At 61.9% G+C, this 12266-nt stretch overlaps 3 protein-coding genes across 3 annotated transcripts; 2 read left to right on the forward strand and 1 right to left on the reverse strand.

Annotated features, from left to right (window-relative positions):
* Window positions 1-580: 580 nt before the first annotated feature.
* PAN0_015c5113 (Ras GTPase-activating protein) lies at window positions 581-5842 on the forward strand (the record flags this gene model as incomplete). Its single annotated transcript, XM_014799423.1, has 1 exon — window positions 581-5842. The coding sequence occupies one exon, from the start codon at window positions 581-583 to the stop codon at window positions 5840-5842; it is 5262 nt and encodes a 1753-aa protein (XP_014654909.1).
* A 728-nt stretch (window positions 5843-6570) lies between these two features.
* On the forward strand, window positions 6571-7377 carry PAN0_015c5114 (uncharacterized protein; the record flags this gene model as incomplete). Its single annotated transcript, XM_014799424.1, has 4 exons — window positions 6571-6604; window positions 6689-6825; window positions 6956-7061; window positions 7214-7377. The coding sequence occupies 4 exons, from the start codon at window positions 6571-6573 to the stop codon at window positions 7375-7377; spliced, it is 441 nt and encodes a 146-aa protein (XP_014654910.1).
* A 768-nt stretch (window positions 7378-8145) lies between these two features.
* Window positions 8146-12120, reverse strand: PAN0_015d5115 (uncharacterized protein; the record flags this gene model as incomplete). The annotated part of the gene is made up of 1 exon (XM_014799425.1): window positions 8146-12120. The coding sequence occupies one exon, from the start codon at window positions 12118-12120 to the stop codon at window positions 8146-8148; it is 3975 nt and encodes a 1324-aa protein (XP_014654911.1).
* Window positions 12121-12266: the final 146 nt, after the last annotated feature.

Here is a 12266-nt window from a genome sequence, read left to right on the forward strand (position 1 = left end):
CGGTCACATCACACTTCGAAGGTCAGAGTGGACTGTCGTGCAGCTAGGTCACGTACACAGCGAGGGTTGGAGATGGAGATGGAGAGTGGCGTCGATGACGACGGCGAGGGCAGTGCTTGAGGGGCACAAGTGAAGAGAGGGGTGGGCGCGATGAAATAGCATCAAAGAGAGCCCCTGAGCCGCGTGTGGCCAATACAAACGGCTCGCCCGCCAAATACAGCGCCCGAGAACAACACCAATTCAAACGCGCCCCTTTAATTTTTCCACTTTTGGACTTTGGGGCGCGCTGAGAGAAGGCGCTCTTCTGCATAGCCTCCGCCGCAACCCTGCAGTCCACTTGCCGTGCAGCGCTGGGCACCTCCTCCTCCTCCACCCTCGCAACCAAAGCTGAGTCGATCGCTATCTTTCAATTCGCCCACCACCATCAACCCGGTCAAGCGTCAACACGCACCCACCGTCCTTCAACGTCAACGCAGCGCACGCATACACCCTCGCTCCGTCATCACCACTTACGATTCACACATCGCACACACGAGCGTCCAACTTCTACTGTATGCACGACCCATAACGACACACAGCCATGATGGATCAGCATTCCAAGCCGGCGCTCCCGGCTGCCAGCCCCAACGCACGCAACAGCCCCTTTGCCTACCAGTCCAAGTACCTCGAGCGCTCCGCATCGCGCAGCAGCACCTTTTCGCTCGCCTCGCCCATCGACAGTACACAGCGCATCCCAGCCGCAACGCCGCTCCAGCACTCTGGATCAGTCCGTCGCTTCCCCGCCCCTCACCGTCACACCGCTTCGCTCGATCCGCAGCGCGCAGCAGAACTACGCGCAGCAGCAGCGGCGGCCGCAAGCGCATCGCCCACCACCGCATCCTCCGCACACTTTGGCTCCAACGGCAGCATCTCCAGCTCCGGCTCCAATCCTTCTTCCCTCGCAACGACCACTTCGCCAGCATCCGCCGCCACCTTCAGCAAGGCCACCTTCCCAGCCGCATCGCGCGCCGCCACTGGTCGTCCCGTCTCCATGCCTCCCGCACCGCGCGACAACCTCTTCAACTCGGCCACCGTCGGTCGCGCTGCCCGTCCTTACTCGCCCACAAAGGATCCCTACGATCGCGCCGTCTCCCCGACCAAAGAGCGCAGCCGCGACTCGCCCCTCTCGTCGCCCAAGAAGGACGACGCCTCCTGGATCAACTCGCCCTCCACTCCCACACAAGGCAGCTTCTGGAGCCACGGCGCACTCGGCACCAGCGGTAGCGCCGCTCCCCACGCTCCCTCCCAGCTCCACCTCGGAGGCGTCAAGGACCTCAAGCGCTCCAGCGTCGGCGCTCTCAAGATGATCAAGAACTTCACCCAAAAGACCGACGACCTCTCCGCCCTCGGCGACCAGCACGGACACACCCGCATGACTGTAGGCCGCGCAAGGGGCCAGCGAACCCACAGCATCGACGCCAATGCCTCGCCACTCGCAAACTCGCTCAACTCGCTCAACCTCGAGCCTACCATCGACGAGGGCTGGCACAAACCCGGTCGCCCCGGTCGCATGGAGAGCGAGGACCAGGAGGGCGAAATCGTCCTCCCCGGCATCACCACCGGCGCAGAAGACGTCGCCGGCCTCCACGGTCGCATCCGTCTCGCGCGCGCAGACGGTCCCGGCACCATGGCGCTCGGCCGCCCCTCGGCCACCACCTCCACCCTCCCCCTCACCAGCTCGAGCAAGTGGATGGACACCCAGCGCCACCTCCTCCAGGCCTACGAGTACCTCTGCCACTGCGGCGAGGCCAAGGAATGGATGGAGCTCCACGTCGGCGAAGACCTCGGCCACGTCGTCGAAATGGAAAACGAAATGCGCGACGGCATCTTCCTCGCCAAGCTCGCAAAGACCTTTGAGCCCAACTGCGTCCCGCGCATCTTTGTCCACCCCAAGCTCCAGTACCGCCACACGGACAACATCAACTACTTTTTCAGCTTCATCAACCAAGTTGGCCTCCCGCACTTTTTCCAGTTCGAGCTCACCGACCTCTACGAAAAGAAAAACTTCCCCAAGGTCGTCTACTGCATCCACGCACTCAGCCACGTCCTCGCTCGCCAGGGCAGGGCGCTCAAGGTCGGCAATCTCATCGGCAAGCTCGAATTCACAGACGACCAGCTCCAAAAGACTCAGAAGGGCCTCGACGCCTCGGGCGTCGCCATGCCCTCCTTTGGCGCCGTCGGCAAGGCGCTCGCAAAGGAGATGAACATCGAGCCCGAACCAGAGCCAGAGTCCGAGCAGGAACGCATCGATCGCAAGCTCAGAGAGAACATCGATTCGGTCTTGGCGCTCCAGACCGCAGCGCGCGCCTTTGTCGCTCGTATGCGCTTTGCAGATCGCGTCCAGGCCGAGATCCTTCGCCGCAAGGAAGAGGAAGCCAGGGCCGCTGCCGCTGCGGCCGCCGAGGCGGAGCGCCAACGCCGCGCCGAGGAGGATCGCATCGTCTCGCGCTGGGCACCCATGCTTCAGGCACAGGTGCGCGGCTTGCTCGCCCGTCGTCAGTACCACCGCAAGCACGCCGCACTACACACCAGCACGCGCACCTTTGTCGGCCTCCAGGCAGCCGTGCGCGCCAAGCTCGCGCGCCAGACCCACGTCGAGCGCGTCAAGCGCGTGCATGGTGCCAACAATGCGCGCGCCATCGAGCACTTCCAGGCGTGCGCACGTGGCGCGCTCTACCGACGCCACTTCTTTGCCAGCATCAAGGCGCTCGACAAGCACGAGACCGGCGTCGTCGGTCTGCAGGCGCACGTCCGCGGCCGCCTCGCACGTCGCGCGTACGAAGACCTCATCTACCGCCTCGCCGACTCCACCGAAGACGTCATCAAGCTCCAGGCCGCATGTCGCTCGGCGCTCGCCCAACAGAAGCTGCTCGCCACCATCCAGGGTCTGCGCCGCTCCAACCACGCCATCACACAGGTGCAGGCGCAGATCCGCGGCGTGCTCGCACGCAAGGACCACGTCCGCATGCGTTCCGCACTCCAAAAGGTCGAGGTCAAGGCGGCCGTCGGCGGGCTCCAGTCGTTTGCGCGCGCCGCCCTCGCGCGTCGCAAGCACCAGGAGCAGAAGAAGCAGCTCGACTTTGTCACCCCGGACGTCGTCGGCATCCAGGCCGCCATCCGCGGCATGATCGCACGCCAGGACTACGTCTGGTGGCGCAACCACCTCGTCCAGAGCGAGCCCGTCGCCGTCCACCTCCAGTCGCTCATCCGCGGCACGCTCGGCCGCCGCCAATTCTTTGCGCGCCTCCGCCACTACCACGACCACATGGACAAGGTCGTCAAGATCCAGAGCCTCTTCCGCGGCCGCCAGCAGGGCGAGCAGTACCGCTCGCTCACCATGGGCAAGAACGTGCCCGTCGCCACCATCAAGAACTTTGGCCACCTCCTCAACGACTCGGACGCCGACTTTGAAGACGAGATCGAGGTCGAGCGGCTGCGCAAGCTCGTCGTCCAGGCCATCCGCGAGTCGCGCACGCTCGAGTCGGACGTCTCGGAGCTCGACACCAAGATCGCACTGCTCGTCAAGAACAAGATCGGCATCGAGGAATTGATAAAGGCCAAGAACGAACGCGGCCTGCTCGGCCAGCGCGATGCGGCGGCGGCGGTGCAAAAGCGCAACTCGGTGCTCGTGGCTGCCAACGACCCCTTTGCCGACCATGCGCTCGACCGCGCCTCGCGACGCAAGTTTGAGCTGTACCAGGAGCTCTTCTATGCGCTCCAGACGCGGCCCGAGTACCTCGCGCGCCTGTTTGCGCGCGTCGGCAAGATCGACATGGCGGACCGCGACAAGCGCCAAGTCGAAAAGATCGTGCTCACGCTGTTCGGATACGCGCAGAAGGCACGCGAGGAGTTCCTGCTGCTCAAGCTCTTCCAGCGCTGCATCGACGAGGAGCTCAGCCTGGTCTCGACCGTGCAGGACTTTATCCGCGGCAATGCGCAATTCATCAAGCTCGTGGCGCAGTATAATCGCGGCACGCGCGAGCGCAAGTATCTGCAGGACGTGCTGTCGCCGCTGGTGCACGACATTATGCAGCAGGACGGCCTGGATCTCGAGACGGACCCGTGCGCGATCTACCGCGCGACGATCAACCAGGAGGAGATGGAGACGGGCCAGCCGTCGCGCCGGCCGCTCGAGGTGGCGTTCAACGATGCGCTCGCCGACCCCATGGCGCGCACCATCTTTATTCGTCACTTGCAGTCGCTGCGTGCCACCACCGAGGCGTTCCTCTCGGCGATCGTCGCGTCGACGCGCAAGATGCCGTATGGCGTGCGCTACATTGCGCGCGAGGTGTTCCGTGCGCTGCAGGCCAAGTTCCCCGCCGAGCCCGAGGAGGCGCTGATCAAGGTCGTCGGCCACCTGGTGTACTACCGCTACCTCAACCCGGCCATTGTGGCGCCCGAGGGCTACGACGTGGTCGACACGATCGTCGGGCCGGTGCAGCGCAAGAATCTGGCCGAGGTGTCCAAGATGCTCACGCAGATCGCCGTGGGGCGGCTGTTTTCGGACGACAATCCGTACCTGCAGCCGCTGAACGAGTACGTCTCGCATGCGGCCGAGCGGTTTACAAAGTGGCTGCATGCGGTCATCGACTGTGCCGACGCCGAGATGCAGTTTAGCGCCGACGAGTTCCTCGACCATACCGTGCAGCAGAAGCCGGTGATCTACATTTCGCCCAACGAGATCTACTCGATGCACGTGCTGCTCACGCAGCAGCTGGAGCATCTGGCGCCGCATGCGGACGATCCGCTGCGCGTCATCCTCGGCGAGCTGGGTGCGGCGCCCGTGTCGAATACGCAGGAGCTCAACTCGGCGCGCGATAGCGAGATCACCTTTGAGCTCGTCTCGCGCATGGCGACATTGCAAGACCCGGAGGCGGAGACGAAAGCTCTGTTTGTCGAGACCAAGCGCTTGGTGTTGTCGCTGCTCAAGGTGCAGTCGGGCAAGACGCTGGTGGATGTCTTTGTCGCACCCGTGACGGATAAGGAGGAGCTGCAGTGGGAGGAGATTGTCTCGCTCGAGGTCGCCGCTGAGCGACAGCGGCAGCGCGGGCAGCGACCTCCTGGCATTCCGCTGTACGGAGGTGCGGCAGGGGGGAGGTTGGAGGATGTGCGCCGGTTGAGTTTCGCCGAGCTCAAGGCGCGCACGCTCGAAAACATGCTTCAGCTCGAGCAGCTCGGCAAAGTGTCTCGGGCGAACAAGTACCAAGACATGCTGAACGCCATTGCGATTGACATTCGGAACAAGCACCGAAAGCGGATCCAGCGGTATAACGAGAAGCAAGCCATGCATGCGACGCTCAAGACGCTGGGGGAGAAGAAGTCGTACCTGGAAGAGCAGATCCACTCGTACCACAGCTACATCGACGCATCGATGCAGACGATGCAGGGCAGAAAGGGGAAGAAGAGGTTTGTGCTGCCGTTTTCACAGCAGTACTTCCACCTGCGCAGTCTCAAGCAGAACGGTGGCAAGGTGCCCAAGTTCGGCTCGTACAAGTACTCGGCTGCGAAGCTGCTCGAAAAGGGCGTGCTTGTTTCCATCGATGGCGTCGCGAAGACCCCCGCCACGGATGCAGCAGCGGGCGGTGGGGGGGAGGTTAGTTTGACGATTTCGTCGGATCAGGCGGGGGTGTTTACCATCGATGTTGTCAATGGCCCACACGCGGGGGTGGCCTCGGATTTGAGGATCGAAGACCTGCTAGAGGCGCAGTTCAACAACGCCACGAGTCTGGCGGTGCTGGATGGGACGGCGCAAGTCAACGTCAACCTGCTCGTCCACCTCATCAACAAGAAGTTCTATGCCTAGAATGTGGAAGCCAGACGTGGACTGTTTTTGTATTGTAGTAAAGTAGCGGGCCCGCTCGGAATAGCGATTGGCCTTTCACAAGCCCTCGGAATGGTTTTTGCGGGGTGGATTTGCTGAAGAGCTCGAGGATGGTGTTACTGTTGTAATCCTGGTCATTGCGACCGACAAGGTCTTTGGGTCTAGGCGGGGCGTATGGGGACACTGTCACCTCGAAAGTCTACACCATGCTCAACATGGCTTTCGGCTGGTTCGGCAAGTGCCACCTCCACAGCCCGTGACGAGTATATCGCCGCGGCGGAGGCTTGCAACGAGACCGTATGCGGCCGACGTCTGGTGGAAGAAGTAGGCTTCATCTTCACCCGCCCTTGGCAAGTATTACTCGACTGGAGAGGTTGATTTTCAGTGCTCAGTAGAGGTGCTGCCATGGCGTGCATCAACGTCCCAACCTCGGCAGTTGATCAACAGGAAGATGTGCGCCTAGGACATGGACGCCAACGTGGACGCTTTTTTGTACTGTTGTTGTAGCACGGCACGCTCGGAAACGCAATTGGGCGTCGAAGAATGCGTCGATTGCGAGATGGGTGGCGTGGTGCAGAGTTACTAGGTCGACGTCAAGCTGCGCGTTGCCTAGCAACAACAAGTTGCATGCACAGACTCGATTAGCTTGGATCGTAGCGCCCCACCTGGAAAAAAAGCGTTTGTCCTTGGAGAGTGGTTCGACTGTCCGGATGGGCTGGTCTCACAGCTCGCGCCGCGGTGTGCGTCAACGTCCAATCGGCTCGTCCATTTGATCAACAACAAGTTCCTACGCCTGATGCCTTTGTATACTAGTTTTTTTGCGCACAGAGAAGGTTCGGAATAGCGATTGGCCTTTGAAGATCGTCTTGTACGGTGTGGACTCAAAGACCTCGCTCGAGGCGCAGCTCAATACCGGCGTGCGTTTGATCAACAAGCAGCTCTATGGCTGGACGTGGAACCCAGAAGTGGACATTTGTATCGCAACGGCGCCCCGCTGGAACAGTGATTGGCCTTTTGGAAACGCGGGTCGACTGTGTGTTGCTACCAACAAGAAGCTCTGTGCCTCGAGCCACTGCATGCTGGCTTTTTGCACAGGGCTCGCTCGGAATAGCGATTGATCTTTTCGAAATGTCGTTCGACTGTAAACGCACGGTGGGCGGGCTGGCTTCCGAAGTCGAGGCGGCGCCACCCGACGTGCACTGTATGCTCGAATCGTAGCTCGGCTGGCGATTGGCCTTGAAGAATGGTTCGACCAAGCGAGGGTGCTGGATTCGCAGAGCTATGGTAGAAGCAGGGCCACGAGCGTTCAATGTGAATCCTGCTCTTGCGATCGACAAGAATGTCAATGCCCAGTTTTCGACAGTGCCCGCTCGAATAGCGATCGGTCTTCGAAGAATGCTTGGACGGTACGATCGGATGAAGTTGTTGCACAGGCAGTAGTGGGTGGTCAATCTCTCAATCAATGGCAGCCTGCAAACCTTTCTCCCGCACAGCTTAACCTCAACAACTCCCTCTAACCCATCCAATGCAGATGCACCTTCTCAAGCGCTCAATCGCTTTTTTTTAAAACATGCTACCAGCATCACAAGTCCGAAGTTCGCTCTGCCCCAGCTAGAGGTGCTTGTCGTTCGCGCGAGCAGCTTCTCTCATGAGCAAGGATGTTTCGAAAGTTTACCGACCTGGCATGCTGAAATCGTAACGCGCTAGCGATTAGCACAAGCTCTTATCGCATTGCATCGTGCGGGAGCGGTGCACGTACAATGCATGCGGCGCTAGAATCATCCACATGCCAAAAAGCTCTTGTGAGCATCGTTGCTCGAGAATGCTCCAAGCCCTGGCTGCCAACACACCACTCGCGTGGGGTACTGCATATCTTCCAGATCATAAGCCGAACAAACACCACCCTGCCTGCTCGATTTCGGGCATTTCTCGACGTCTCAGCATGCATCTGTCCCCACGCGCGAGAGAACGCTGTCTTCCACCGCCAAATCGATGCTTTGAGAAGCTCGGGCTTGATGCAAGCGCCGATGATTCCTCCGCGCTGCTTCATGCGAATCCCCAACTCAACCACAGCAAATCATCCAGCATCCAAACAGATTCTCGGTGCGCATCCCGTAAAAAGCACACCTCATCCGCAAATGGTATCGCGTCGCCACACATCCTTCCCTCCCCCGCTTCAGTTCCAATGAGCTTTTCACTGCCACACGCACACATGGTCGCTCAACCGGCTGATGTTTCATCGCCACACTGGGTGTTCATTCGTCTGATGAATCGCAATTCCACATCTAGTTGCGCTTGCGTTTGTGCGCGCCATGGCCCGACCGGTTCCGACCGTGCGCATGGTGTCGATGTCTTCCATGCTGCTGCTGCTGCTGCTGCTGCTGCTGCTGCTGCTGCTGTTGCTGGCTACCGGCCGGTTGCGGGGCGGTCTTCCTCTCGGCCTCGACGGTGTCCTTCCAAGTCAGATCGATGGCTCGGATGAGGGTGGCGTGCGGGATCTGCATGAGACGCGCATCGATCGCGGCACGCACGTGTGCCGGCGCCACGCCCGCGTCGAGCGGCAGCTGCAGCAGCGCCAGCATCACCAGCCCCGGCCACGTCGTGCTGCTCGTCAGCGTAGCCTGTCCCAGCACGTCCGCAAGACCCTCGCCCGAGCCCGCGCTGACACCAGCACGCTCGCCCTTGAGCAGCCGCAGAACCATCTCGACATACGCGCGTGCCACGCGCGCATCCCGCTCGCTATCCATCTCCACCTCGGTCGCACCCTGCTCCGTCTTGACTCCTACAGCGGGCTCGACTTCCTCCTTCTTGACCTCCACCAGCGCGGGGCGTGGGCGATTGCGCAGCAGATCGTCGACAAACTTGCGTCGCTCTTTCTGGCTTCCGATCAACGACTCTTTGACCCACTCGTACAGCACCGTCGTCATCGACGGCGGCGGATCCGGATCCACCACCTCCACCTTGCCAAACCACACGTGCTGCGCGGCTTCCACGCCGCCCGAACGCTGCTGCAGGTTCGCCAGCAGATCATCCACCTCGTTCTTGCGCAGCCACGCCGGCTCTGGCAGCGGCGCCGACGGATCAAGATGCACGAGCAGCGTCAGCTCCGCGCCCGCATCCGCCTCGTCGCCGAGCCGGAAGAAAGGCGGAAGCTCTAGGTGCCCTCCGTCGTCTGCGCCGCTGCTCGCCTCAGCGCTTGGCCCAGCGCTCTCCCACGCCGCCGCAATCTCGCCCCGCGTCAGCGCAGTGTAGTTGTCCTGCCCCTTGTCGCGTTTCTCGAGCAGCGTGCCGCGGCTCACCAGATACTCGTCGCCTTTCTTGCGCGCCGCTTGGCTGGCTGCGCGCGCGGCAAGGAGCCGGATCTCGATCCAGTGCTCCGACCGGTGGATCTTGACCGACCGCACCGCCTCGGCGTCAATCGCCAGCCGCTTTCTGTTGGCTGCGAACGAGAGGAAGATGCGGTTCAGCGAGAGTTGCGGCGGGCCTTTGGACTGGGGGGCCGCATCGGCAGCCTGACGCGTCTTTCTGGGAGTGCCGTCCGTCGAGACCGCTTCTGCCGCATCGTTGGCAGGTACAGATTCTTCCGTAGCCTCGTTGTCTCTTGCGTCCTTCGTTGGCTCCTCCTCTTCTGTCTTGACAGCGGCTGCTGCTTCGGAAGCTGCAGGCTGCTCTGCGGTTATCGCGTCGGCCGGTGCATCGACAGCCACCGAAGAAGTCTGTTCCATCGGCTCGTCCTTCACCTCCTTTACATCGTTCTCGCCCGGGGCTGGCATATTCTCGCCATCTGCAAGCGCCGTAGGTGCGGCCGCCTGCGCGTCGCCAGTCGAGTCTTGCTCATTCACCGCGACCTTCTCTTGGACTTGTTCGGATCCCGTCGGTTCATCGAGACCGTTCGCTGCAGGCGCGGCTGTCTGCTGGCTCTGCAAAGGTTTGTCCTTCGAAACGCTCTCGTGAGATGCAGCCGGCATGGCAGCAAAGCAAAGGCGGAGCTTGGTAGACTCTCGCAGCGCAGCCACAGCTCGATTTCGGCCAGATGTGGCCGCTGCTGGACTGGGCTGCGATACCTCACCTGCTAGCTTTGTGGGTGGTTCCTCGCTCGGCTCTGCTTTCGGGGCTTCCAGATCGGCAGAGTCCGCGATGGGCTCAGCACCTGCATTAGCCTCAGCCTCAGCATCAGCCTCGGCATCTACCTCAGCATCACCGTCCGCATCTGCGTCCGCGTCCAGATCGGCATCCGCAACTGCTTCTGCATCTGCATCGGCGTCGGCGTCAGCGTCGTCATCAGCATCAGCATMAGCATCGACGTCGGCGTCTGCGTCTGCGTCGGCATCAGCATCAGCATCGGTGTCGGCATCAGCATCAGCCTCAGCGTCGGCGTCGGCGTCCATGGTCGCATCAGCTTTGTCATCAAGGCCGGCGTTATCACCATTGTCCGCGTCAGCAGGCTGCTGGTCCTCGCCAAGATGCTCCTCAGCAGACGAATTGGCAGCTGCAGCGGTCGCCTCTTGAACGACAGCGCCCAAGGCGTCGGCAGCGTCGGTCTGTGAGTTTGGCTCGCTGCGTAGGGAGACGTCGGCCGCCGCGGCCTCCGACGAGTGGGGAACCTCAGCAGAAGCATCCTTTGGCACGGCCAGAGGGCTGGACCAAGACCAGTCGAGCTCCTTGATCTCGAGCCCAAGGATGCGAAAGTCGGTATGCGCTCTCTTGTGGCTGGCGCTGCTTCCAGCTGCGCCGTCCTTGGTGGAAGCACCAGCGGCGGCCTCGGCATCGTCCAAGGCGTTGGAGCTTTGGGCACGCTGACGAGGAGCTGCGCTGCCAGCCCTTGAGCCGGAAGCGTCGGAGCCAGGCTGTGCTGGATTGTTCCTAGCGCCGTTCGGGCCTCGTGCGGCCTTGATGGGGATCATGTTTTCCGAGCTGAATCCCGGCTTTCTCACGGAACCGGTACCGGAAGCGCCCGACGCGTCTGTGCGCCGAGTGTTCTTGTCACTGTGTACGGAGCTGGCAGAGGAAAGACGGCGCCCGTTGTGAGCCCCGCTGCCTGTGTTGGCAGCGGGGCTTGAGCCGGCGGGGCCCCTGATGTTTCCTGGAGGAGCGTTCGGACCCCACGCCGGAGTCGGACCATTCTGACTGCGTGCTCCACCGGCCGAGGCGATGGGGTTGGCTGGCAGTCCGGCTCGTTGAGCAGGTGTGCCTAATGGCAGGTTGCCACGCTGCTGATTTCCGTTCCTGTTCTGGCCACTACGGTTCGCACCTCCGACAGATCCTTTTCCTGAAGCACCCTTGCCTCCAGCTCCCCTTGAGCCCCTATCTCCTCTAGCAGGGTTCGATGGGAGGCCGACTCGACCAACAGCATTAGCCTGGACTCCGCTGCCATAGGCAGCGGGTCCAAAGGGGCCTTGCTGACCTTGAAAAGGCGGATGGGAGTTTGGAGGATGCATGGCGTTCTGGGCCTGCCAGCCGTATGGCTGTTGTGACGCCGGATCAGCCAGAGGAGGGGCAGCGTAACCCCCCATGGCACCAGCCGCGGGTGCATATGGAGGCACTGGAGCTGGCCCGGATGCAGAAGGAGCCGGGTAGCGGGGCTTTTTGTTAGGCGGACCTGGCTGGACACCTGGAGCGTAAGCCCCCGGCCACGACGATGCAGATGCATCGTTGGGACCAGCATTGGGCTGTGGGGGTACGGAAGGGCTGTAAGCGTGGCTCTGAGCTGCAGCATTGTGCTGATGCTGCGAAGAGGGGGGCTGCATGGCAGAAGGCTGGGACTGGTACGGATAATGCATGGGCTGCTGCGGCTGGTGGGGGCTGTAGCCAGCCGCCTGGACGGCTGGAGGGGAGGCTGCAGCGGGACCTGCCATGGAGCGATACGGAGCCGGCTGTGTGGGCTGGTGAGACTGTGGGTGTTGGGGTTGCTGCGCCTGCGACGGTGGTCGAGGAGAGCCATAGTGGCCGGCGGCAGAAGGACCAGCGGCGCCGGACTGTTGGGGATAGCACTGCTGCTGGCTCCACTGCTGATTCCACTGCTGATTCCACTGGGGCTGGTGAGCACTAGCGGCGCCTGGTCCATTCATGTTGGAAGGCGGAGGCCGAACCGGCGCCACGGAGCCATACCCATAATTCGAGTATGCGGCTGGTGGGGAAGGTCCCGACGAGGGAAGCGGGGGTGCGGGCCCTGCAGGTGGTGGAGGCTGACCGTAAGCTGGAACCTGGTTTCCTTGAGCCTGCGCGTTCACGCCGGTGGCATAAGGATAGCTGCGCTTCATGGCACGCCGATGCTCTGCCTGCGTCGAGCCCCTATACCGAATCTGGAAAGGTGGATGTGTCTGCGCCTCGCCGTGACGAAGGAGAGAAGAGAAGCCGAAGGAATCCAATCTGAGTGCCCAATGGCAATGCGGAGCAAGGACAGATC

Source organism: Moesziomyces antarcticus (genome assembly GCF_000747765.1).
Source record: "Moesziomyces antarcticus DNA, scaffold: scaffold_v10015, strain JCM 10317, whole genome shotgun sequence".
Taxonomy (NCBI): domain Eukaryota; kingdom Fungi; phylum Basidiomycota; class Ustilaginomycetes; order Ustilaginales; family Ustilaginaceae; genus Moesziomyces; species Moesziomyces antarcticus.